Raw genomic sequence first — 27419 nt, 5'->3', positions numbered from 1 at the left:
TGGTTAATAACCTGTCTGATCTTCCATGAGGCTCCCAGTGGCCTTGGCCCACACTGCTTAGCTTCGGCACTGCTGTTGCTTCTGTTTCTCCCAGTCCCTACAGTGGGCCCCTTTTCCTGGTGGGTTGAGAAAAGTCCAAAAGAGGCATGCTGGGGAGCTTTTTTCCTAAGCTGAGGGAAGAATGGGATCCTAGAGGGTCACCCTACCCCATTCCTCATCTGGAGATCTCTGGGAATGAATATCCTTATACATGGCAAAGGCAAGGGTGGCACTGTGATGTCCCACAGCACTTCAGCCCTGGCACCAGGACAGTCCCAGTGCAGTAAAGGCTGGACAGGCCTGCTTCAGAGTCAGCCCTTGTGTTTTACAATGTTCCTTTGAAAATTCCCTAACCAGTAAACAGGAAGAGAACGAAGAAGCCCTCTCCACCTCATGCGGCCTCCTTTAGGAGAGCCTTTCCTAGGGCGCCGCCTCCTCTGGATCAAGGTGCAGAAAAGGAGAAGTACCGCAAAAGGACAAGCTTGCAAGGGGCCCAAGGCAGCTTGCCTGGTCCTCCTCCTCTCCATTCTAGCCTCGGAATGACCCCAGGAGGTAGACTAAGCTGAGAGCCAGTGACTGGCCCAAAGTCGCCTACAGGAGACTAGAACCCAGACCTCCCGAGTCCCAGTCCAACACTAACCACTGAAGTCACACGATGGCCTAGCAAAATGAACTGGGACACACTTCCTCTGTCTGGCTCCCAGCACCGATCATCCACCAAGGTAACCAAAGCAGTCTTTGTCCCAGAACCAGGCCAGAAACCAGACTGAAATGTGTGGTGCCTTGTGGTAATATTCAGCCCCGTTTGACTTTTCCACATTTTGTTGTGCTACGACCTGGAATTAAAATGGATTTAATTAGGATTTCTTGTCACTGATCTACACAAAATAGTCCATAATGTCAAAGTGGGGGGGAAAGTCTACATATTTTACAAAATGATTTACAATAAAAGATTGGAAAGTCTGGATTGCATAAGTATTCACCCCCTTTGCTGTTGTAACCCACTGGTATATTTTTCTTTAAGAATTCAGAGAGGAAATATTCCTGCACATGCTCAGTAAAGGAGTGAAATTGGGTGTGGCCACCATTTTAGGCAGTTACCAAATTGCAGTGTAGAATAAGCTTGCTTTCATCTCCCTGTAAGACCCTGAACCCTTAAGACAGGGCTGTTTAACAAAGTTCCTGTGTTGCTGTATCCTGATCTAATTTTGAGAAGATTGCTGCGGAACTAGAGTGAACAGAATAGAGACTATTTCCTTCTTCAGCCAGCAGAAAAATCAAGCTTCAGAGAAAAATTTTATGTATATTTTTGTTGTGGACTTTGTTGTGTTATACTTGAGATCTTGGTTCTAAGGGAAGCAAAAGCTGAGTGTAGTCAAATGTGTACCCTGGATTTTAGGAAAGCTGATTTTAATAACCTCAGAACAATGATAAGTAAGGTCCTATGGCAAGTGACTCTAACAAGAAAAGGAGTCCAAGATGGGTGGGAGCTTTTAAAAAAGGAAATTCTCAAGGCACAATTACAAACAATTCCAACAAGAAGAAAAGGTGGAAGCCAACAGAAGAAGCCAATGTGGATTCAAAAAAACGTTGAGATGACCTGAAAACAAAAAAGCACACATATAGGAAGTGGAAGGAAGGCCAAGCCACAAAGGAAGAATACAGGCAGGTAGCACAGAATTGCAGGGATGGCATCAGGAAGGCTAAAGCTGAGAACGAGCTGAGATTAGTGAGGGATGCTAAAAACAACAAAAAGGCTTTCTTCAGCTACATGCACAGTAAAAGACAGAGGAAAGAAATGGTGGTTCAGCTATTGAATAAGGATGGCAAAATGATAACAAATGACAAAGAAAAGGCAGAGGTGCTCAATTCCTACTTTGGCTCAGTCTTCTCCCAAAAGAGGGTCTATGAGCCCCCTGGCCAAGGCGAAGTGCAGGCTGAAGGGGCAGGATTGCAGCTTGAGATCGACAGGCATATGGTCAAGGGACACCTCATTACTTTGAGTTCAAATCTCCAGGACCAGATGAACTGCATCCGAGAGTAATAGAGGATCTGGCAGAAGAGCTCTCAGAACCACTGTCTATTCTCTTTGAGAAATCATGGAGGATGAGGGAAGTGCCAGATGACTGGAGGAGGGCTAATGTCCCTATCTTCAAAAAGGGTAAAAAGGAGGAACCTGGGAACTACAGATCAGTCAGTCTGACATCAATCCCTGGGAAAATTCTGGAGCAGATGATAAAGCAATCCATCTGAAAGCACCTTGAAACCAATGCAGTGATTACTCAAGGCCAACATGGATTTGTCAAGAACAAATCCTGCCAGACAAATCTGATCTCATTTTTTGATCACATCACCTCCCTTGTGTACCATGGGAATGATGTAGACATAATATTCCTCGACTTCAGTAAAGCTTTCGACAAAGTGCCCCATGATATCCTGATGAGCAAACTAGCTCAAAGTGGGCTAGATGAAACAATGATCTGGTGGATCCACAGTTGGCTACAGAAAGACTCCAAGAGTGCTTATCAATGGGATCTTCTGAAACTGGGGAGAGTTAACGAGTGGGGAACCGCAGGGCTCAGTCCTGGGCCCGATGCTCTTCCACATTCGTATTAATGACTTGGAGGAGGAGGTGCAGGGAATGCTGAGAAAATTTGCAGATGACACATAATTGGGTGGGATAGCTAATACCTTGGAAGACAGAAACAGAATTCAAAGTGATCTCAATAGTGTGGAGCACTGGGCTGAAAACAACAGAATGAAATTTAATAGGGATAAATGCCAAGTTCTGCACTTAGGAAAAAGAAACCAAATGCACACTTACAAGATGGGGGATACTTGGCTCAACAACACTACAAGCGAGAAGGATCTTGGAATTGTTGTCGATCACAAGCTGAATATGAGCCAACAATGTGATGTGACTGCAAAAATGGCAAATGCTCTTCTGGGCTGCATTAATAGGAGCATCGCTTCCAAATCCCGGAAAGTACTAGTTCCCCTCTACTCAGCACTGGTTAGGCCTCATCTGGAGTACTGTGTCCAGTTCTGGGCACCACACTTGAAGAAGGATGTAGACAAACTGGAGATGGTTCAGAGGAAGGCAACAAAGACGATCAGGGGACTGGAAACAAAGCCCTATGAGGAGAGACTGAAAGAACTGGGCATGTTTAGCCTGGAGAAGACAAGACTGAGGGGAGAGATGATAGCACTCTTCAAGTCCTTGAAAGGTTGTCCCAGAGAGGAAGGCCAGGATCTCTTCTTGATCATCCCAGAGTGCAGGACACAGAATAATGGGCTCAAGTGACAGGAAGCCAGGTTCTGGCTGAACATCAGGAAAAACTTCCAGACTGTTAGAGCAAGATGACAATGGAACCCATTACCTAGGGAGGTGGTGGGCTCTCCCACACTGAAGGCATTCAAGATGAGGCTGGACAGCCATCTGTCAGGGATGCTTTGACTTGGATTCCTGCATTGAGCAGGGGTTTGGACTTGATGGTCTTGCTAGGCCCCTTCCAACCCTACTAGTCTTTGATTCTATGACCCCTAAACACACAGCCAAAGTTACACTGAAGTGGTTTAAAGACAAGAACGTGAATTTCTTAAAACAGCCCAGTCAAAGCCCAGACCTCAATCTGATGGAGAATCTGTGGCAAGACTTGAGAATTGCTGTTCACCAATGGTCCCCATCCAACCTGACAGAGCTTGAGCAATTTTGCCAAGATGAATGGGAGAAATGGCTGGATCCAGATGTGAAAAGCTGGTAGAGACCTACCCCAAAATACAACTGTAATTGCTGCCGAAGGTGCTTCTACCACTCGGGGGTGAATATGTATGCAACCAACAAATGCCAGTTTGTTTGGTTTTGTTTATTATTTATTTATTTTCTTAATCGCCCATCTGGCCATTCACCCAGCCTCTCTGGGCAATGAACATCAATACAAACAGTTTTAAAAGAATAAAATGTTACATTAAAAGATATTTCTAAAAATACCGTAACCCACCCCAAATGCTTTAATAAGCTTTTGTGCCACAATAAAAATATTTTGTACCTTCCAAGTGTTAAGTATGTTGTGTAAATCAACTGGCAAAAATGCCAATTAAATCCATTTTAATTCCAGGTTGTAACACAACCAAATGTGGAAAAGTCAAAGGAGGTGAATACTTATGCAATTTGCTGTACCTGGATAATCTACCTCATCCAGCAGTCCCACCACATACTCCAGCACCTTGCCCAAGAATGGGATACCGGAGACCGGACAGAAATTATCCAATACAGTGGGGTGCAAGGAGAGTTTTTAAACAAAGGTCTTACCACCACCTCTTTTAGGCAAGATGGAATCACATGTTGCCATAAAGAGGTATTCAGCCCCCACTGCTTTCATAAGCCAGAAAGGGCAAGCGTCCAGCACACAAGGGCAGGCCTCACTTCTCCAAGGATCCTGTCCACATCCTGGGGCTGTACAAATGGAAAAGTATCCATTATATTTTGGATGGCTCTAAAAGGCGGTTAGACAAATTCCTGGAGGACAAGGCAATAAATGGCTATATGATACCTCCAATATCAGCGGCAGTGTGCCTGCATATACCAGTTGCTGGGAAACATGAGTGGGAGAGTGTTATATTGAGTTCCTTGCAAGAGGAAAAAAGGTGGGATATAAATGACAATATTAAATAATAATAGCAATAATAGTAACAATGAGTCCTGCTTGGTTTCCCACATGTAGCTGGCTGCCCACTGTGTGAACAGAATGCTGGACTAGATGGACCCTGGGGTCAGCAGGACTCTTATGGTGTTCTTATATAGGGATCTTCCTTCCTTCCTTCCTTCCTTCCTTCCTTCCTTCCTTCCTTCCTTCCTCTGCAAGTGTACCAGGCCCATGGCTTCCACCACCAGACCTTCCCCCAGCCCCACTCTCCTTACCCATTTAATTGCTGGCCTCAGTCAGTGCAAAGAGGCCCCTGCCCTTTGATTCTCCCCATAGAAGTGCAGCAGCAGCAGCCGGACCATTCTGCTGTGATCTCATCAGAAACAGCCACATGCAAGTCAGGGCCCCGAGAGAAGCGAACATCATAAGACAGAGCTAACAGGAAAACAAAGAAATCTGGCTACGTCAGGGAGGAGCCTGCCAGCTGGCAGGACAGGTTTAGCAGCAACGCAGGCAGTGTGGGCCAGGCAAAAGCACAGCAGCCCTCTTCCAGCTGCCCTTCTCTGCCACAACAGCCTGCGCGGGTCTTTGCCAGAGCTGTGGAGCTGAAGGATGGGACTGGAACCAGTTCCAGCAAAAAGACCGGGAAGTGGAGGGCGAGAGAGGACTGGCATGCATCCTGACTCGGGATCCTAGGAAAGAAGGTGCTCTCCAGCCCAACCTGCAACCACCTGCTGCAGCAGACTGCCCTCACCTGTGTGTGTTTGAAGTGGCCCAGCTGGTGGCTGGGTGTCTCACCCAAGCAGTCTGTCACCAGCTGTGCTTCCATTTCCCCTGCAGCAGCAACAAGAGGAGGAGGGAGCTTGTTCCAAACACCACTCCCATGGACATGGCATGAATGATTCCATACAGGTGATGCACTTAAGATGGGAGCTCCCACCGAAGGATCTGTTACCCAACAGGATGAAATCCTGGAGCATGTACAAGGAAATTCACTAATGGTTTCAAAACATCACAGAAGGACTGTGCACACAATTGATGAAAATAATCAAATGTCTTGAAGGAGTCACCAAATATAAGCAAAGAAGCTGAGGAGTTTTAAGCCAAAGTTAAAATATCTGTGGCTTTGGTTCCGCCCATGTTATGTTTAGGTGCACCTGGAAGTGTATTCCAGCCTGGTGTATAATTGGGGTCTTTGATGGCTGGCAGCTCTGCCTTCCTTGAAAAGTGGGAGCAAAAGTCTCCTTGTGGCTGTGCAATCTTATGAGTGATCTGGCGCATTACAAATACATGGGTTTTGTTTGTTTTTTATTAAAAATCACACTACACATAATCAGCTCACCAGTGCAAGGATGTCTGTGTATTATCATCCAACAACAGTTTTTTGAATGGCCACTGTTAATAAGGTATCACTGCCTGTACTTTCTGCACTTTCTCTCTTGGAACGCAGAAACTTTCTCGCTTGGAATGCAGGATAACACTTCATCTATCTGATGAAGTGGACTGTGGTCCACAAAAGCTCATATCATAACAAATGTATTAGTCTTCAAGGTGCCACAAGACTTCTTTATTATTTCTGTTGTAACAGACTAACATGACCACCCCTATGGGAATCATAGAGAAATAACGTCTTGACTGAAGCCCAACAGAATATAGAACAATGGCACACTGGTAACCTGTCATCAACTAAAACAACGCATTCCACAGCCGTAGCTGTGTTAAATCTGTTGCTGCAGAAACAACACAGAGTCTTTAGCCTCCTTAAAAAGTAACACTTTTATTATGGCATAGGTTCTTGTGGATGTATCCACTTCATCAGACACAGGAAGTGTTACCTTATATTGGCAGGTTGGGGAGGGGGCAGTTGCAAGCAGTAAAGTTAGAGGAAAATTAAATTCAAGAAGTACAGACTGTGACAATCACGTCAAAGCTTAAATGGATGTGTAAGCCACAGTGACTGTTCAGAAAGAGCGCTGATGAAAACACAAACATCCCGGCATTAAGAAGCTAATTAACTCCTGTGGTGGTTTAAAGGCCTGTTATCATTATTCAAGCCACAGGGGATAGAACTGAGCTTCTTAATAATGGCATTCACTAGCCCTCAGGCAGAGAGTGCTCCAGTGGTCCCTCTACAGTACTCGGTGGCACAGCCGTGTAGCTTTGCACCGCGAAGAAAACAGCACTGTGAACAGGAGACCACAGAGCCGCACTACCACTGTCTCTGGAAATACCACCAGCATACCCCAACCGTAGAGGTGAATAATACTGCCACCCCCTGGCCAGCCCCCAGCCATGCATGTGTAACCCTGTGCAGTGCAGCCCCGTGGGATGCGTGGAGCTCCGCCCTCTGATCCTCAGGAACTGCCAAGGGGCAGGAGGTTGGTGGTTCCGTGGAGGGGAGGGGAGGGGAGGGGGAGAGAGACTGAGCGAGAGGGAGAGGAGAGGAGAGATTCTGAGGGAAGTTGTTGGAAGAGATTCTGAAGGAAAGAGGGACTGAGAGAGGGGAGAGGTAGGTCAAGTAAAAACAGAGAAGACCATGAAGGAGAGGCAGGAGCAGGAACAGCTGCTGCCACCTTCTGCCCTCCCACAGAGACCATCCAGCAGCTGCTCCACAACCCACTAAATGACAGAGACTGAGGCCTAGAACGACATCTGAGCCCAGGACTATACAACCAGAGACAGGCTTTAAGGACTAATCCCTTGCCTGTGGATCATCTGCCTACCTCCTGGGCTCCTCTTGTCCTGCCTCTTGGTTTGTCCTTTGGTCATGACTTGCTCTTCGGTCCGGACTACTGGCTGGTTCCACAGCTCCTGGCTCACCTCAGATGAATGCCCATGGACACCTCACAACACCTCAGATAGGCTGGTGCAGCTTCCCACCAAGGCAGCCGTTTGCTGGCTAGGTTCCATCAGCAGAGGGGTCTCCAACCTTTTCAGGCCCATGGGCACGTCTGGCATTTTGAAAAGTGCTCTAGGCACCAGCACAAATTAGCTGCTCTAGGGGGTAGGAGGCAATCACAAAAATGTTGGGAGTGCATCCCCTTATCAGTGTTTGTGTGTGCATGAATGCGCACACTATGTGTGTCCACTACTCAGTCTGGCCTCTCTCTCTTCCCCCTCTCTGGATTATCTTCCTCTTTCTCTCTCTCTTTTTGGTCCTCTCTCTCTCTAGCTCTCCTTCCTTCCATCACTCTGCCTTCTCTCTCTCTCTTGTTTCTCCCTCTCTTGGTCTCTCTTGCTCCTGAGAGCTCCAACTGAACTGAGGGGGTGTGGTCTAAGTAATCCCAGCAGCTGTGAGGGCTGGAAGTTTCAGTCTGTTTCCTGCCTCCCAGCTGAGCAGAGCAGAGGAAGCTGCTCCAGCTGGTCCAGGGACTATAGAAGCAAGCAAGCTCCCAGAGAACGATCGATCAGAGCGAGTGGACAGGGGGAGCAAACAGGAGTTGGCCAGGGGAGCTTGGCAGGGGAGGTCAAGGGGGAGGCCCCTAACATTTTTTTAAAAATTACTAAAACATTTTTTAAACTTTATTTTTCTTGTAACACACACTTCCATACCAGTGGGGCTCTATTTTTAACCTGTAGTGAGTAGAGGACCAAGCACAGGCTACTCTAGTACAATCAGAAAGCTAGACACAAAAAGGGAAAAGAGACTATGGAAGGACAAGATGCTCCAGTGGTGGTGACCTGCAAGGTGTGTGCCATGTTTGTTTTCTTGCTTGAGAACAACATGGCCTACACCTGCAACAAGTGCAAGTTGATCACGCTGCTGGAAGAAAAAGTAAGTGGACTGGAGCAGCGACTGTTGACCCTCTGGGGAATAAGAGAACACAAAGAGTTCTTGGACAGAATGGGGGAACTACAGCAGCAAAGTGAAGAACAGAAGCTTGAAGAGCAGCAGCAAACTGAGGCAGAAGAAGAAAATGCTGAGGTGAGGAAAATGCATACTCCTTGGAAAAGGGTGACAGGAGAAGAAGAACTAGAAGACACTCTGCACCAGTGGAAGCAGTGGAGCTATGGAACCGTTTCCAGGTACTTGCGGATGAGACTGGAGGACAGCCTGCAGAGGAAGAATCACAGGGGAACCTGCATGAGAGTGAGCAAGAGGCTGAAGGTCAGTCAAACAGAGGTGAGGAAACCAAGGCCTACAACAACAAGAAGAGAAGAGGAGGAGGAGTGGGAGACTCCTTGCTGCGTGGGATCGAGACCCAAGTATGTCACAAAGACCCGTGGACTCGCCAGGTATGTTGTCTCCTGGGAGGACGGATTAAAGACATGACTGAAAGGTTGCCTGCACTCATAAAGCCCACTGATAGGTAACCCTTTCTTCTCATCCATGTGGGAACAAATTATACTGCCAAGCGGAGCTATGAAGAAATCACGTCAGACTTTGAAGCTTTCGGAAAGAAACTCAAGAACTTTGGGGCCCAGATAGTTTTCTCATCCATCCTTCCAGTAGTTACAAGAGGGATAGAAAGGGAAAGAAAAATACACTGGTGAATTACTGGCTATGAAGGTGGTGCCGGCGAGAGAGATTTGGATTCATAGAATCATAGAATAGCAGGGTTGGAAGAGGCCTACAAGACCATCGAGTCCACCCCCCTGCTCAATGCAGGAATCCAAGTCAGAGCATCCCTAGCAAATGGCTGTCCAGCCTCATCTTGAATGCCTCCAGTGTGGGAGAGCCCACTACCTCCCCAGGTAATTGGTTCCATTCTTGTCTTGCTCTAACAGTCAGGAAGTTTTTCCGGATGTTCAGCCAAACTCTGGCTTCCTGTCACTTGAGCCCATTCTTCTGTGTCCTGCACTCTGGGATGATCAAAAAGAGATCCTGGCCTTCCTCTCTGTGACAACCTTTCAAGGACATGAAGAGCGCTATCACATCTCCCCTCAGTGTTCTCTTCTCAAGGCTAAACATGCCCACTTCTTTCAGTCTCTCCTCACAGGGCTTTGATTCCAGTCCCCTGATCATCTTTGTTGCCCTCCTCTGAACCCTTTCCAGTTTGTCTACATCCTTCTTAAAGTGTGGTGCCCAGAACTGGACACTGTACTGCAGATGAATCCTAACCAGTGCTGAGTACAGGGCAACTAGTACTTCCTGGGATATGGAAGCTATGCTAGCCCCAATGCAGCCCCAAATAGCATTGGCCTTTTTTGCAGCCACGTCACATTGTTGGCTCATATTCAGCTTGTGATCTAGAACAATTCCAAGATCCTTCTCGCTTGTAGTGTTGTTGAGCCATGTATCCCCATTTTGTAACTGTGTATTTGGTTTCTTTTTCCTAGGTGCAGAGCTTGGCATTTATCCCTATTAAATTTCATTCTGTTGTTTTCAGCCCAGCACTCCAGTCTATCAAGATCACTTTGAATTTTGTTTCCGTCTTCCAAGGTATTAGCTATGCGGCCCAATTTTGTGTCATCTGCAAATCTGATCAGCATTCCCTGCACCTCCTCCTCCAAGTCATTAATACAAATGAAGAAGAGCACTGGGCCCAGGACTGAGCCCTGCGGTACCCCACTCGTTACCTCTCCCCAGTTGGAGAAGGTCCCATTGATAAGCACTCTTTGAGTCCGATTCTGTAACCAACCGTGGATCCACCAGATTGTTGTTTCATCTAGCCCACTTTGAGCTCGTTTGCTCATCAGGATATCATGGGGCACTTTGTCGAAAGCTTTACTGAAGTCGAGGAATATTATGTCTACAGCATTCCCACGGTCCACAAGGGAGGTTACTTGATCAAAAAATGAGATCAGATTTGTCTGGCAGGATTTGTTCTTGACAAATCCATGTTGGCTTCGAGTAATCACTGCATTGTTTTCAAGGTGCTTCCAGATAGATTGCTTTATCATCTGCTCCAGCATTTTCCCAGGGACTGATGTCAGACTCAGCACTGAAAGAACTGGGCATGTTTAGTCTTGAGAGGAGAAGACTGAGGGGAGATATGATAGCACTCTTCAAGTACTTGAAAGGCTGTCCTAGAGAGGAAGGCCAGGATCTCTTGTCCATCAGTCCAGAATGCAGGACACAGAATAATGGGCTCATGTGACAGGAAGACAGATTCCGGCTGAACATCAGGAAAAACCTCCTGACTGTTAGAGCAGTACGACAATGGGACCCATTCCCTAGGGAGGGGGTGGGCTCTCCCATGCTGGAGGCGTTCAAGACGAGGCTGGACAGCCATCTGTCAGGGATGCTCTGACTTGGATTCCTGCATTAAGCAGGGGGTTGGACTCGATGGCCTTGTAGGCCCCTTCCAACCCTGCTATTCTATGATTCTTCCTCGCTGCCCCCAGACCCTCTTTCTTCTCCCCCCTTGCCCTTCTCCCTGGCTCCTTCCTTCCTTCCTTCCTTCCTTCCTTCCTTCCTTTCTTTCTTTCTCTCTCCTGCTCTTTCCATCCCCATGCAAGTGAATGGAGCAATTTCTCCATTCATCTGCATGGGTTGAGAAAAAATTGGCAGTGAGGTGGTGAGGGTCACCCCTCTCCAAGGACCCTTGTGTCGCAATGGTCTCATGTGTTTCAGCTGGTAGGCTTTTCCCTATCCTATTTAAACTAATGGCAAAATTATTCCATTGGTTTGGAAAGAATGGGAAAAGCAAGTGCACACATTCAAAAGTCTGCGGCTATGAAATGTAATTTCCCCCTCTGTTTTACTGCTCTGCCATGAAATTTGCATATATTTACTAATCTCCCTCACTTGTCAGCCTTGAAATTTGTGTATCTTTACCAAAGCCCCTCATTCCGTTCTGCCTTGAAATTGTAGTATCTTTATGGAATCGCTGCTCTGTAACCCATAGGTATATTTGGCAGCTAACAATGCAGGCCAGTGAAGGAATCAACAAGCACAAAGGGGCAGGGAGTGGAAAGCAGGTGGAGGCGGCAGGAGAAGGAGCTTTTGGGGCGGTGTGATTACTTTGGTAGTACATGAAAAAGCCTTTTTTAGAAAGGTGTTCACTAGCAAGGCAAGCCCCAAAGTGGAGGATGACATCGACATTGACAAGAGCGGGATATCAGTATGCTGGGCTAAATAGCAGACTTGCACAAGACCTAAAAAAAAAAAAGAAGTTTGCTAATGCGCTAGTGTTCATAAGGGCTCAGAAAATTAATTCCATTTGGCAATCTGATGTGGGGAGCAAGGAACCGTCAGGAGCTGGTAACCCCAGTGGATCAGTTGCAGGAAGGTTGCTGACACAGGGACCGAGGAATGAGTTCTGCCACAAAGGTGCCTGGGATACAGGAGGAGCCAGCAGGAGGACTGAGAGGGGAACAAGCATGGAAAGCCACAGAGCACCCAGTCGTCTACCTGGTTAGCAGGTGGACAACCAACCCAGGGTGGCTTAGTCTAAGGGTGACTTAGCATGACATGCAAACCTGCGCAGTTACTCCCTTTCTAACACGTGAATATATGTTACAGCTGTGCACAGTTTGAAACCTTGAGCCTCTCTTTCTTTAGCTTCTGAAGTGGTTTTAGATTTTTAAGTTGTGATAAATAACTGCTATGGATACTATATATTTTTGAACACAAGGACAAGTTTACAGTCTGTAGATTTTGTATATCTTTTTAAGATTTCCCTGATGTGGTCCAAAATGCATTGAAACTATTCACTTTGTTAAATAAAACATTCTCTACCCCACTGCTTCTGGGCATCCCTCCCGCGCTGGCCAATGCTCCTAGTTCCCTCTGATGGGGCTGCTTTGCATCTAAGGAGAGGCCCGGAAAGCTGCAGCAAGCCAGCCTTCCCCCCGCCCCATGTGGTCCCTCATGCATGCTGTGAACACCATGCAGATGCTTGTGGGTGCATGAGCCCCAGTCCCCCCCTCTGACCAGGAATGTTCCTGAGCAAAAGCCTGATTGAGTGGCACTGCTGCTCGTGTGGAGGTCAATTGTGTTCTCCCCTGCATGGCTCCTGCATCATGGGCGCTTGCATGTTGGCTGGCTCATGTGGAGAGCCTCTTTGCACTGACATGGTGTTGTCTGTGCTTCTGTCTGTTCAGGCAGCAGTTGTTCTGAGGCATGCATGGTGACAGTCAGAGGGTTATGTGAGTGAGAGAGGGTGTGTCACCTGTTTGCTCTATCCATGCCAAAAGTTTGTGGTGCATGTGGAATGAGGCCTGTGATGTCTTCCTGACTGCTCAGAGAGCAGCCTGGGATTAGCAAGTGTCAGGGATCCCCTTATGACCTGGACCCCCTGAACAACTCCTTAGGGATCTCTTGGCTCCTTAAGAGTCCCACCTTCCTTCTTTTAAATATCCCCTTCCCAATAACGTGGGGTTTAGGCTGTAGGTGTGGGGTGATTGACACTCTAGACACAGGTTTAACCAGGTTTATTCTGGAGGTGACAGACTCGACCTTGGGGGAGCTGGGGGTGGCGACGGCCGACAGGAAGCTCTGGCGTGGGCGCTGGTCCATGAAGTCACGAAGCATCGGAAGCGACTGACCGAATAAACAACAACAAAAATTACAACTAAATGCATTTACAGAATAGAGCTGAGTGATACAAAAGAAACTAAGAGAAAATGAAAGCTATAAAAACACAAGTTCCTCTACCCTATCTGCATTTAGACTTCTCCAGGCTGCTTCTTCCTGTTCTCTCTTCATGCTCTGGTCTTCCACTCTCTCCCCTCTGGCTCTCTCTCCCTTTTTATCCTCTCCCTCCCCAAAACTGAAAGTACTGTTCAAACCTGAAGAAATGAAACTTCAGTTAGGAAGATGAAACCTAACCAGGGAAATGAAACGACGCCTCTCAGGGATACCCCCTCCCAACAAAAAATCCTGAGGCCTCTAGGCCCGACCTTGGTCTTTGCGTTGCCTCTGTAGGCCTCAAGCCTTCACAGCAGGTGGGTCTGAGCACATTTAGCTGGGACTGCGCTCAACTGAGAATGGTTGGGGTTGGGTTACTTCTGGGAAAACATACAATTACGTGGCAAAGGTGGCAGCAGTGTGGTGGATCTGCAGCAGCTGGTGCGTGGGGTCCTTGCTGCTGCTTCAGACTTCAGGGGTGGGCAGGGGATGGGGTGCCATATTGGACTCTCTGGGCTCCCCTTGGCGGCGCTGTGTGCCCAGTGGGATCTTCCCTCCCTTCCCAGCCTGACGGTCATGGGTTGCCTGTCTGCCTCTCCTGACCCTTTGGGCAGCTAAGAGGGTCATGCACAGCAATCTGTCTGCCTGGGCCATGGATCTCAGTGGGTCCGACTGCTGGGGGGACACACGGATTGCGCTCACGGGGCACCATACTCTGATGGGTGCAGCTGACGTATTGCCTGGACTGAGGGGCATTGCCAGGAATGCGCTGGGGCTCTCTGGTGCACTGGGATGGTTGCTGTCCCTGAGCCTCAGAGGCTGGAGCTGGTGGCTGAGTGCTTGCATGTGGAGTCCCACAGCATGCTTGTTGCAGATGAGCGTTTGCCAGTTGTCAAGGTCAATCTGCATATTTGGGTGCTTGGCTGCAAAATGCAGCATGGCTCCCCCTCGTGGGTGCAGCACGTGGCTCCCTGGTAGCAGAAGGGCCATCTGAGCTGTGGGCACCGGGAGCGTTTATTTTATGAGGGGCTGTGCAGGAATTAGGCCACTGGCGATGGGCGGGACTGTTCTGTAGTTCCAAAATATTCTAGCTGCTGTCATTTGCATACAGGTGCGGTGGATGTGAGCTCGGGGAAGGGGGGAGGTTAGTTTTCCTCACACGCTGGTCTGAATGTGGTTGGAATTAGTTACTCCTGCCACTGGGAGCACCTAACTTTTGGGCTTTGGTGGTGGTGCGGGGCAGGGGGAGCATCTACATGAGCTGAGGACGGTTTGGATACTCCATAGGGAGGTTGTGCCCCTGCTGTCCCCTTCTTGGGCCCTCCACATTCGCCGTTTGGAGAGCGGGACTGCTCCGGGGGGGGGGGCAGCTCTGAGGCCAAAGAGGGAGGCTGCCACGACCCTCTCCAAGAACGAGAAGGCTCTTCTGACCTATCTTGTTATGAGCCTTAGTGACATGTTCAGCAACAAATACTCTCACAGACTCTAGTGGATGTGAACAGCTGCTTATCAGCAGATAGCCCAGTTGCTGATCCTGCAGCTGATTCCCAAAGACAGCTGCTATGCCCAAGGATGCCTCCATTTTATTGGTGTTGTTTAGTATTTATAAAAACATTCCAACTGGCTTTCAGAAATAAGCAATAAAATCAATAAACACTACAGGCCAATTAAAAGCAAAAATAATACATAAAATATAAAAGTAGCAACAATACTTAAAAACCAGCAGTCATAAAAATCCCTAAAACCAGCAGATTTAATTAAACATTAAACTTGTTGAAATAAAAAGTTATGCAATAGATGCCTAAAAATAAAGAGAGAGGAAATCTGGCAGATCTTTGCAGGGAGGGAATCACAGTTTTGGTGTCACCACTGAAAAGACTCTCTTATACTGGCCTAATTTTGCATACAGTAGGACAATCCTGACCTTAAAACTTGAGCAGGTTCCTATGAGAGGAGGTGGTTCTTCAGCTAACCTGGTCCTAACCCATTTAGGGCTACCACCTGCACTTTAAATCGAGTTTGGAAAGGCATAGATAAGAAATAACATTGGGGTGATATGGGTCACTTGTCAGGTTCCCATTGTTGGACTCTGGTAGCCACATTTTGGGCCAACTGCAGTTTCCCAATCAATGTAAAGACAACCCCAGGTAAACAGCATTGTTGTCCAGCTTGGAAGTACCTGGGGGGATGAATGGCTGATTCCAGATCTGACTTCTCTAAGAAAGGCCACAACTGGCGTCCAGCCAAACACCAGCTAAAAAACTCACTGACGTCTCTCAGTCTCTACCCAAATTCAAACTGCAAGAAACCATTCTAGCAGCCTCTTCCAAACCTCTTGTAGATCTTCCATGCTCACAACTTAATGGTGCTTCCAGAGGGCACTACTAATCAAACAGCATTGAGCAGCTCTTCTATCTTTCCCTCTTTAACAGATGTTTTATGATGGGAAAAACAGAGAAAAGGAAAACACAGGAGGGTTACAAGTGAAAGACAATGTCATCTTGACCCTGCCACAGAACTCTGTAAATGAGGCAGGAAATAAAATCCTCCTTGTCTGGAGTCCCTGATTCCCATCTGGCCAAACTGAAGAGCCAAACACATACCTCTAGTTATATTACTTCCCTTCTTGACAGATTATTTTTAAATGGTTGGGAATTCAGCATTTTTGGAAATTCAACATTCCTCCAGATTTATATTCAGCAGCAGTTTAGCCCCCATCTCTCAGTACCCCCAGCAGTTCCATGTTAGTGAAAATCCATTAAAAATGGGATTCTCAGCTGACCTGCTTCGGAGCTGACCTGGGAGAGACACAATGGAGTCCTGCTTATACTGGATGAGAATGAGAGTCAGGACATTCCGGTTCTGAGCTTGTCCTTCCGGTAATAGGAAGGCAGACATAATATCTGTATTTCATTCTCTCTGCCCTCGCTATGTTTGCCCGAACTGCCAATACCTACTTTAAATCTGGTTCTGAAGTAAATTACTTAACCCCATGGGTGTGCCCAAGAATACCTTTTCCTTGATTTTCCATCTGTATTATGGCTGTGGAATTATGTAAAACATTCAAGATTCCTCCTTTCAACAGATGAATTCTTTACATTCAGTTCTACTATGCTCTTTTAAGCAAGTGTTTTGTTGAGTGTGTGTGCAGGTTTTAAATATACTTGAATTTTGGTTGTGCATCTGTTCTACAGAAGACTTGATTACCCACATCTTTTTCCCAATGAATCCAAAACAGGTGTGATGGTGTAGATTTGAAGGATAAGTAACAGAGTAGAGAATTTGGATGCCTCTCCCACCATACTGGCCTCCCACTGGCGACTGCAGCATGGACAGTAAGCAAAGAACACCTTGAAGGGAAACCACCCATGGTTAATGTCTTGGGTAATTTCAGCCTCAGAAAGGAAGATGTACATCCCAGAGCTCTGGATGCCCAGTGCTGGGGGCAGGTGGCAGGGGATGGCTGCCGACCCCTCACCTGCTTCTGGCATTCCCAAGATGAGGCCTTGATTGTGCCAATGCCCTGCCTTATTCATAGAATGTCTTGGAGTGTCCTGATGGCATCGTGATCCATTTGTGATCAGCACATGTTTTCCCACTGTGGCATCTATCTGTCCTTTTTCTAATCAGAAAAAAACAGGTAAGGAGGGCAAGAGCAGAACAGCAGGGCCCCATCTACACCGGGTGTTTACTCTGGGACAGGTGCGAGTCGAGGTCCGTTGTGATAGATGATGTAGTTGTGACTTCGCAGCCATCCATGGCTTTCGCCTGGAAAAAAGTGGAGTTTCAAGGAGTCATTTTACTGCAGTGTTTTTGGTTTGCTGTGGGTTCCCCTGCAGTTGTGGGCCGTCTGTTCCTTCCCTGAACTGACTTCGCATCTTAGAGTGGGCATGTTGTAGGCCTGCATAGTGCCTGCATCACTCTGTGATGCCCCTTTACTCCCCCATCCCTTCGCAGCTGTGCAGTTACAGAGGCACAGAGCGGCGTTTTCATCTATTTAATCACACTTTCACACATTTTTGCAGCTTCGTATCTTCGCAACAGTTGCTTTTGGACTTAGTGCCCAAGGGCTGGGGAGGGTCTTGGGGGAAGGAACAACATTGCTCCGGGCACCATTTCGGAGCCATGGCTAGGCACATAGCGCTCATGCTTGTGAGTGCGAACCATCGCAAGAGTCTCAGGCTGGGGAACTGACAAACTGATGGTGTGGAAATGAAGGAGCACAAAACACCCAATTTTTGCCTAAAACAGGGTCAGAAAGACACAGCAGAGCCCCTGAAATATAAAACAGCCACTGAAGTGTCGCACGCCCACACTCATGGGATTGCACAGCTGCGCATTTCAGTATAATGGCAAAAAAAGGGCACGGCGAGTCTCTTAGGGAAGTGCGCAGTACATCGCAAGCGCATTGCAGGGCATGCTGACTCAAAGCCACATTGCTGCGCAGTTGCGATGGGGTGGGGGGTCAAAGCGGTGCCATATAGATGGGGCCCAAGTGTGGGCAGGAAAATGTGGAACTGAGGCAAGGATCAGAGGAGCTGTTCCTGGGAAAAGTGGATAGTGTGTGTGTGTGTGAGAGAGAGAGAGAGAGAGAGAGAGGGGAGGGTGTCTTCTTTCTCTGTCACTTGCTGTGCATTGCTGGTTGCAGGGCCATTTTGTGTCCTGCAGCGCGAGTCCTTTCCCCATTCCCAAGGCTTCTCTGCGTTTACAGAGCAGGGAGAGATCCCATTCAACACAGCAGTGCTTGCTGAGCAATTATGTGTAGGATCCGGCTGCAATCTTCTTACAGGCACTTGATGGATATATGGAGATATAGATATATTCCACAGCCCCCTTGTAACGCTATTGAGTCAGAAGCAAGGGTACAACCCTCTTGTCCTGTGCTGCAGGCATTCTTTTCTCTCTTTTTTAATTAAATGAAGCAGGCTGATTCCACAATAAAAACTTTGTCTGGAAGCTCCCATAGATGCACACACCAACCGCCCCCCCCCCCTCACACACACACAACCTCCACTAGATCCCCTGGAGTCTGGACAGCCAGTGGGAATTCTATGTTGAGCTTACAGCAGGCAAACAGCGATAGGTAGCACTAGGAGCCCTCTGTCTGGTAGCACCCTAAGGACAAGGGAACCCTTAAGCACCATGTACCCTGAGAAGACGGCATCATGACTGAGATGGGTCTCCCTGAGATGGTCACTTTTACAGCCGATCCAGCTGACAAATCCAGCTTGGAGCTGGGGCTGTGGAATCACTGAAGGAGGGGTAGCTTTGACATTCTTGGCATTGGCTGCAATGTACAGAGCCCTTGGTGAGGCTGCGCCATGCACTTGAGGGGCTACCTTGCTAGGGGTACCTCAAAGTTCAGCAGGGCTGGAAATAGAAGTCCACCAGATGAGATGCTCCTGCGATCTGTGTGAGGCCAACGGGTTCGTTGGGCCTGGAAGAGGTGCAGAGGAACCAGCCTGGATGGGCAGCCGACTCAAACTGCTGCTTCCCGCCCTTATTAGACAGCAGGAACGTAAAACGAGCCAGGTCCTTTCTGCCTTCTTTGTGCAAATCTGTGATGTTGATGCTCTGAGGAGGAAGGAAAGAGAGGCTAGTTAGGGTGGGGAGGGGGACCCCCTGTGGAGGCACACTCTCTGCTGTCTTCCTGTGGGGGCAGAGGTGAGGGGGTTGCCCCCCTCCCCATGGTGAGGGGGGGCAGCGTTGCCAAGGGAGCTCGGTGAACCGCCCAGTGCTGCTGCATCACGTGGCAGCTGCCAAGCACCCCGCCTTTCTCGGGCAGCCCCCGTGCCCACTGCGGAGGGCGGGCAGAGGGGGACCTGGTGATGCAGGAGAGGGCAGTCCCAGACGGTTCTCCTTCATTCCACAGGCACATGGGGCCGACTTTGCAGCCTGGGCAGAGAGGTGTGTGGGGCTCTGCAGGGAAGAGTCCACATTTGCCATCCTGTGCTCAGACTTGGGGGGATCCAGAGAGCTGGCAGCTTGAGAAAGGGAGGCCCCCTTTTGTTTCTGCTCCTGTGCACCTCCAGTTGCAATATTCGCCTACCCTTTCCGCTGGCACCTTGCAGCAGGCCTAGTATGCCTCTCCTTGCACAGACATTTCGTTTCCCCTTATTAGTCAAAAGATAACCACTTCACAAATCCGCTTGTGAAACTACGTTTCACCTTGGAGTGAAATTGGCTACAACAGAAGCTGTTTGCAAAGCTGCCTTGATGGTGCCTGGGGAGACGGCCACAAAGAAGAACGAAGCAGCAGCAAAGTGGAGCAAAGGCTTCTTTGCTTCCACCCCCCTTTGCTCCCACTCCATTTGTACAGTGCTCAAGCTACAGTTGCTGGATCAGGGCTGATGCTGCAGTAGCAGGAAGGGGGAAGTTGCTGTATATGCAGCTTAAGACCAGCCCTGCCTGGGGGGATGGAGACTGGTGGCAGGGGAAGGCAGCATGCCAAGATCTAGAGTTGATGCGTGAGCAGTCAGCATGACAAATGATGATCACTCTTAATAACGAGAGGCCTTTGGGGATCGCAAATCCTGACGCACAGAACTCCTCTCTTCCCACCCCACCATCACTCTCTGAAGCTGACTGAATCAATGGACTGTGGAAGAATCTCTCTTTCCCTTTCCTGGGCCATCCATGATGCAGCTTCTTTCCGTCACTGACATGGTTCTGACGAGCTGTGGTGCCCGCAGGCACCATTCTGCATATGCAGCCCACTTGTCATGTTGTGTGAACCTCGCATAACGTGACAACCCCCAAGAGGGGGTTGGATATGCAAAATGGCGCCTCCACACACACACACCCCCCACACACACACAGCCACATTGTACAAACCATCCCACTGTCTGCCTTTCCTCTCTCCTGTGTCTCCTGCTGCCCAGGGCAAAAAAAGAGAAGCTGACACTGCACCCTTCCTTGAAGCTCTCTGGGAGAAGAAGCCATGCGTCATTTCCTCCACTCTGAGTGCAGCTGCTGCTGGATAGGTACCGCTTCTTTCCAAAGAGAGCTGCAGCCATGGAGGGGGGGGGGCAGCGACAGCTTCTTCATCTTTTTCCTCCCACAGACAGGGTGCTTCCACACAAGCCTTTCTTGAGCTGTCACCCTGCCTCATTCACAGAATGTTACAGGGAGTCCAGACATCATCATCTTCCACTGATAATCCCCCTATGTTTTCCCACCACTTCTTCCATCTTTTTTCTTACTGCGGAAAATCCAGTAAGGAAAAAAAGGCAGAACTGCTGCATATGCCTTCTGACTGTTGGTATTAGGAGCCCTCTGTCCTCACCCATAGTGTGAGGCATGTAAGGCTGCAATCCTAAGCACAGTGACATGGAAGTCAAACTTCCAGAACTCAAAGTGATTTATTTCCAGGGGGCCATCTACACGGCACCACTTTCAACGTTCACTCCATCATAACTGCACGGCGTTGCAGCTGCGAATTAGCTTCTGCTGTGGTATGTGCACGATTCATTGCACACTTCTCCAACAGAAAAATCCGCTGTGCACATGGCTGTTAAAGCGAAGTAAACTGTGGCAGCTGCACTGCTCTTTTTTACCATTATGTTTAAATGCACAGCTGCACAGCCACGTGAAGATGGGGGTGCGATACTTCGGCTTTTAGTGGCTGTTTTGTATTTTAGGGGTTCTTTTGTGTCTTCCTGTTCGGTAAGATGTGGATAGTCTGCTCCTTTGTCACCATGCCAACTGTTTGTACACAATCACAGTGGCAGTCCTCCAGCCCCACACCCTCGCGATGGTTCGTACATGCGAAGGGGCGTGCCCACGTGAGAGGCACGTGCCTACCCATCATTCCAAAATGGATCCCTCCGAGCTTCGGGTGTGCCTCTCTGTTACTGCACAGCTGCAAAGGAACAGGGGGGAACGAGGAGGAGTGAAAAGGCATCACAGAGTGATGCAATCACTAAGCCCGCCTACCCCACACCCACCGCAAACTGCAAAGCCAGTTTGAGGAAGGGACAGACAACTCAGCAACCGCGGTAAACCTGCAGCAAGCTAAAAAATCGCAGCAAAACACCTCTGTGGAAATCCGCATTTTCCCTGTGAAAGCCACAGTTAGGCTGTGAAGTGGCAACTGTGTTGTATGTCCCAAAGGTCCTAGGATCACAGCAGCCCCAGAGTGAATGGCTCATGTAGACAGGGCCCAGCAGTAAACACAGATAGGACCAGGCTGCCACTAAGTCTCCCTCACACACACACAGGCGGGCACATGCGCTACTCACGGCGAGGCTTCACCCCACAAGCAGCACGCAGGGCAGCCCGGGATGCGGGGGCAGAGCTCTCACCTCCAGCTGCAACACAGGCTGGGCCCCCGAGGAGCAGGCCAGGCAACGCCTCCCACCCTGAATACCCAGGATGACAGACAACCTCTCATGGTCCAAGGCATCGGATAATTTCTCACGGTCAAAGGCATCCTTGGGAACCCAGTAAATCATCTCTGGGGGTGGGAGAGATCAGGCAGAGAGAGGCTGTCAACATCATGAGAAAATTCCACGTTTGCATACTTATTTTATCATATTTATATCCACCTTTTCACCAGTGAACTCAAGGCGGCCGACTTAATTCTCCCTGTCCTCACTATATCCTCGCCACAACCCTGAAAGTTAGGGCCGGCTGAGAGACAGTGCCAGGCCCAAGGCTGCCCAGTGAGCTTCACGGGGGGGGGGGGATTGAGGGGGGCTCCCAAGCCCCAGTCCAACACTCACACCGCTACATCATGCTGGCTCAGATGAGAACAAGGAGGCAGGATCCCATTCACAGAGGTCGTCCTCATAGCTGATGGGAGGTATCTGAGGGTTAGGGGCTCAGCAGGAATGGGATGATTGGGAACTGGCCCACGGTTGCCTCTTGCTGACCGTGGGGCAGCTGCAATAGCTCTTGGTCAATTGAGACATTTCATACACAGCCTGCCTCCATCTCAGAAGGACCCCATCTGAGACAGAGAGGAGGAATTGTGGGCCCTCAGCAGACCGCAGTGTTCTTTCCCAGGGACTGCGGGCTGCATCCAGAGTTCCAGAGCATGGTCCTAGCCTACAAGAGTGGTGGGAGTGGGAGGATGCGGAACAAAGAGGCAGGAAGCAGTGAGAATGAGGGAAAGGAACATGAGAAGTGCTGAGGGGGACCCCTCCCACCCTTGGAATAACTAGGAAACAGCAGGGTTTGAGGCTAGAGGGGGGGTGGGGCGGCCACACACCTGCAGCTCCCATGCATGTTCTGTGGCAGGCAAAAGAAAAAGAACAGGCAAAGCCAATGAGTAACACCTTTCCCTCTTGAAATCTTCCAGGCTCATGGGGAGTCCAGCTCCTGGGAATTGCTCTTTGGGAGGAAGGCCCTGGCTGCAGCCACAATCTGGACTGGATCCAAGCCATTGGGAAGATTACTTGTCCCTCCTACTCAGGAGAACAAAACTCTATGCAGACTCACCTTCTAGCACAGAATTGGGGCCTTGAAGATGTCCGGCTACCAGCTCATTGTTCTGCAGGTAAAGGGATTTCTGTTCAATATCCCAGATTCTGAAATATCAATGCTTGACTTTAAAAGAAAAATCTCCCCTTGCTCTCTTCAGCCATAAACCTGCCAGAAATCCTCAGGTCTTCACAAACATGCACTGAGCATCTGGCTGCCTCCTACTTGACTGGTCAGGATGGATGCCTCATTGCCCATGCCTCATGCAGGCACCGTCTGCCATTACAAAATGCATCAGCAGCACTCAGCACTGGATACGATCATCACCCACTCCCTACCCCAAAGCTCTGCCTTCCCCAAGTGTCTTGTTAGCCTTCCCCACACCTGTACACTGACATCACTGCCAAAGTGGGCAACATTACATTCACCAGAAGGGAGCCAGATGCCAAACTCTGCTGCATATGAACATCCGTATCCATAATGGGACAACAAAGGCATTGAGCAGGACAGAACAAAGTCCATTCATCTATCCTTCAGAGGGAAATGGAAGAAGGATCCATTCTGCACTCTCTGTCCTCACTAGCTTTGAAGGTGCTTCCAGCTCCTAGTGCTACCACTAGGCATTGGGCAGCTATTTCATCTTCTCCTTGATAGGTTTTTTGCAGTAACAAAATGGAGGGAAGAAGTGGTAGGAAAACACTGGATGGTTACAAACAGAAGACAACGACATCTGGATCCCCCCTAAAATTCCATGAATGGGGCAGTGCAATTGCACTATAAAGGCCTCCTCTGGGCACCCTGAGATTCAGTACTAATTTATTTAGGCCAGAAGCCTGTTTCATCTCAAGAGCCCATGACATCACAGTGCAAGCAAACACAGAAAGCAGATGCTGCGGGAGGAGCGTATTGCTCATCTGCCAAATATGCATCAGTGCTTGGCCCCCAGTGCCTCGAGGCTGGGATAAGTCTAACCAAAACGTCCCAGGATGGAGATGCTCCTGCGGGCACTGGGATTTCTGTATCCTCAGAGGCCGACGTGCATTGCCACTCCACCCTGCCCTGCCACAGAAGCAGCCTGCACAGTGGTGCGGGACACTTACCGGGACTTGAAGATGGCTGCCTGGGCACAGACCTTCTCTCCACCTGAACAGAGCACAGAAAGAAGGAAGAGGACAATGTCACTCACTGGCCATTTGTGGGGCTCCATGACGCATTGCGAGCTGCGGCTCTGCTTGATCAGCCAGACGGCCGTTTTATAGATCCCTCGTCAGCCACATGGTGGGAATGTACATTATTGCCAGACACCAGAATCAATTTTATGTGGCTGTGATATAAGCCCCCAAATGTCCAAAATCTGTTGTGTGTGTCGCAATTCATGTTGCAACTTTGAATGCTGAAACTCAGCTTCCCTAAAATGACAGCTTAAGTTCCTATTGCTGCATGCAAAAGAACCACACGCAAACACAGTGACAAGAAAACATAGATTCAATTTTAAATTAGGTCCAGAGCAAGGAACACAGAAGTTCCAACTGTTATTCCACAAAAGTGAGCAAAGCGCCATGCCTTGAGAGGAACTGGGTCTGGAACTCCTTTGAGCAGCCTCAAAGCAACAACTTCCAGTTTATGGCACCATCATTGTCTGGCCTCATTCTCTGTGGTTTAGGGGGGGTCCAGACAACAACATATTCTGCTTGTGACCCTCCCGTGTTTTCTTGCTGCTGCTTCTGTCTGTTTCCTTAACGCAGAAAAAGGCAGAGCAGCTGCACCAGGCTTTCCACTTGCTAGTGCAAGGAACCCTCCCTCTGCCTGGGAGCACGCCAGTCTTCACTCCCAGCTGTTCCAAAGGTTCCCCAAGCTGTCCTGCCCTGGCACGGCCACTGACAAAGAGCAAACAACTTCTCCACAACAGGGAAAGCATAAAAGGAGTTTGTCTTGCCCAGCTAACATGGTCATAAGCAAGTGAAGTTAACAGAGAAGCAACTGCTGAGTCGGATTTCCAAGTGCTATACCAGTGCTAGCCGGCAGCGCCTCCCTTTGCGCGTCGCACATCGCTCCAATCCTGTGGACTTGGACTGGACGGCCTGTGGGCCTCCCCAGCTATTTATGTCTCCACTTGAAGAACGTGAGGAGGAGTGGCCAGGCTTGGCTGGGCGGTCAGCAGAAACGTCACTGCAAAAGAGGCTGGTGGCATTTACAATGCTCCAGAGGCCTTGGCCATATTCTGCAATCCCAAAGAGCCATCCGGTGGCAGGGCCAGGGCTGCCCGGGGTTCCAGGCAAGCGCTGGGGCAGAGGGGATGCTTTGCATGAAGAAGCCCCAGCTCCACCTCCTGTCGAAAGGGACCTTGTCTGAGCACTGGTGGACACCACTGGGCTGGAGGGACTCAGGGGAGGCTTTGGGTGTGGACATCTCAGCGTTACTTCTGTACAGAAGCTGAGGCCTTGCCCTTCAGAATCTGTTGTACAGGTAGTAGGGATGACCGCAAGAATCAGCAGGCCTCAGACACAACTGATCTTATTCAGCACACACAGCAGTGAAGGACTCAGCAGAAGCTCCACCTGCTGCTGCTTCGCCCCACTCCGCAGGAGCTGCCAAGGTTCAAAACAATAACTGACCCACAGTGCCCCCCCGATACACAACATTCCTCCCCCCTTAGCTATCATAGTCTCCCAACTGACAAGGAGGTACCTTCTCATGGCACGGTCTCTGCACTCGACTAGTAGGGGCAGCCTGCTCAGATGACTCTCTTTCAGCAACTGCCGTAGGTACGGAAGGAGTCTTGCTCCCATCACTTGGTGGTTCTGGCGCTTCAACCAGCAGTGAGAGAAACACATCAGTTCCAGATAGATCTTCAGCAGCTACCTCTGCTGATGACAACCCACTGTGGCCAGAACGCCTTCTTAGCTGGTCAACATGGCGATGCCACACCGACCCATCAGCACACTGGACCTTGTACAACACAGGTCCAGGGACCTCACTGATAGAGGAGGGAACCCATCATGGTCCAGCACCATAGTTCCTAGCAAACACCTGATCTTGTGGGACAAATGAACGGAGAGGAGCAGCTGATAAGGCAGCATCCATAGCTTGCTCCCATTTGCTTTGTAAGTCTTCAGCTAAATCTGGGTGGAGACATTCAAGGCAAGTTTTTAGACACCGCCCCATAAGTAACTCTGCAGGACTGACTCTTGTTGTTGCACAAGGAGTAACATGTTGAGCAACGAGAAACTTGGCAAGGCGTGCTGGCCAGTTTCCTCCCACAATGCACTTCAGGACATCTTTTGTTGTCTGCACCATCCCTTCAACTTGGCCATTTGCTCAGGGAAGATGAGGTACAATGGTGCCAGCCCGAATAAGGATCTTGTCTGCAAATGTTTTAAATTCAGCAGATGTAAAAGCAGTCCCATTGTCTGAGATTACAGTATCAGGCAACCCATGGGTGGCAAATAAGTGGCGCAGTGCTGTGATTGTTGCAGCAGTTCTTTGTGATGGTACTTAGACTACTTCGAGTAAGAATCTGCCACACCCAAGAAGCTTTTTCCTTGAAATGGTCCTGCAAGATCAATATGAATTCTTGGCCAAGGCTTCTTGGTCACCTCCCATGGGAAGATCGGTGCCCTTGGTGGATTGTGCCTAGCAGCTTGACAAGTACTGTGCTCATTTTCAGTTTTTTCACTATCTGAGTCAATATCAGGCCACCAGACATAGCTCCTGGCCAATGCCGTCATGGAAACGATCCCTGGATGAGCTGCATGCAGCGTGGTCAAGATGGTTTGACGACCCTTATCTGGAATAACAACACGGTTTCCCCATAGCAGACATCTCTTATGGGCAGACATCTCATGCTGACCGTGTTTGAATGGCTTAAATTCCTCTGGCAGTTCCTTATCTGGCCACCCCCTCCATACCCAGTGTAAAACACAAGTACAGGACCTCAGGCAGTCAGCCTGGCAATTTCATCAGCCTGAAGAGGTGGCTCAGGAAGGACTCCTAGCATCAAGACCTCCAGTGGTGGAGGTACAACAAAATCTGGAATTTGAAGTGGCACCCGGTGCAGTCCATCGGCATCAGCTATTGCCTTTCCTGGTCTGTAGACAAGTGTAGAATCATAAGCACTGAGCGGGATGCTCCAACGCTGCATGCGAGGTGACAGTATGCAGGGCGTAGGCTCACCAGGGGAGAAGATTCCCAGGAGAGGCTTGTGATCCGTGTGCATTTCAGAAGCGTGGCCACAGAGATAGTTGTGGAACTTTTTGACTCCTGCAACCACAGCCAGGGCTTCTCTGTCAAAATGTGCAAAGTTCCTTCCAGTGGATGACATAGTCCTTGAATAATAAGCAATTGGTGCCTCTGTACCATCTGGGGATTTGGCTCTTAGCACAGCACCAACGCCATCACTGATCTCTTACTACATCAGTAGTAAGGATCAGTGGCTTTTCCCCATCATAATGTACAAGCACAGAATTTGAGCTCAACAGGTGTATGACATTCTGGTTCCTTATTCAGTGTTCCTTGTTCAGCACACACAGCAGTGAAGGACGAAGCAGAAGCTCTACCCACTGTTGCTCCTCCCAACTCTACAGGAGCTGTCGAGGTTTGAAACCTGTAACTAACCTACAGTACCCCCCATCCCACCCTTCCAGAAACATAACAGAATCCAAAGCTACACTTGTGGGCAATGCCTGGGCAAATGGTCCCCCACATACATTTTAGGCCATTCCCATGACCAGCAGAAGGAGAATACGCCATGCCAGATAGGTTTTGGAACAGCAAAATGCATCATGCAGAGCACACAG

The 27419-nt window shown here is 49.1% G+C and overlaps 1 protein-coding gene across 10 annotated transcripts; it reads right to left on the bottom strand.

Moving 5' to 3' along the window:
- Positions 1–12989: 12989 nt before the first annotated feature.
- Positions 12990–25520, bottom strand: LOC146340844 (interleukin-1 receptor antagonist protein-like). Of its 10 annotated transcripts, XR_014783783.1 has the most exons (7): positions 24633–24742; positions 23724–23766; positions 22642–22730; positions 21504–21655; positions 18554–18774; positions 13228–13361; positions 12990–13113 (listed from the first exon to the last, which is right to left on the bottom strand). XR_014783783.1 is itself a non-coding variant. In XM_084804271.1 (6 exons), exons 1-5 carry the CDS (start codon positions 24670–24672, stop codon positions 18562–18564), a joined length of 537 nt encoding a protein of 178 aa, XP_084660397.1. In that variant the 5' UTR covers positions 24673–24693; the 3' UTR covers positions 12990–13113; positions 18554–18561. The 10 variants fall into 10 exon arrangements, 7 of the variants coding, with proteins under 7 accessions (XP_084660397.1, XP_084660394.1, XP_084660390.1 ...); XR_014783782.1 differs by lacking the exon at positions 24633–24742 and having other exon boundaries at positions 18540–18774; positions 23724–24040; XR_014783781.1 differs by lacking the exon at positions 24633–24742 and having other exon boundaries at positions 23724–23988.
- Positions 25521–27419: the final 1899 nt, after the last annotated feature.

Source organism: Heloderma suspectum, chromosome 6, assembly GCF_057233095.1.
Source record: "Heloderma suspectum isolate Gila_16-S chromosome 6, 16-S_ref, whole genome shotgun sequence".
Classification (NCBI taxonomy): domain Eukaryota; kingdom Metazoa; phylum Chordata; class Lepidosauria; order Squamata; family Helodermatidae; genus Heloderma; species Heloderma suspectum.
This window is presented reverse-complemented; position numbering and strand designations above follow the sequence as displayed.

What these genes read in the sequence shown, in the direction of transcription:
- LOC146340844 (XM_084804265.1), bottom strand. Translation starts at nt 25,457, where the DNA reads ATGTGTTTCTCTCACTGCTGGTTGAAGCGCCAGAACCACCAAGTGATG. An exon ending in AGAGACCGTGCCATGAGAAG is followed by an intron (nt 23,767 to 25,311) that starts GTACCTCCTTGT and finishes TGCTCTGTTCAG; the next exon opens with GTGGAGAGAAGGTCTGTGCC. An exon ending in GCAGCCATCTTCAAGTCCCG is followed by an intron (nt 22,694 to 23,723) that starts GTAAGTGTCCCG and finishes CTTTACCTGCAG; the next exon opens with AACAATGAGCTGGTAGCCGG.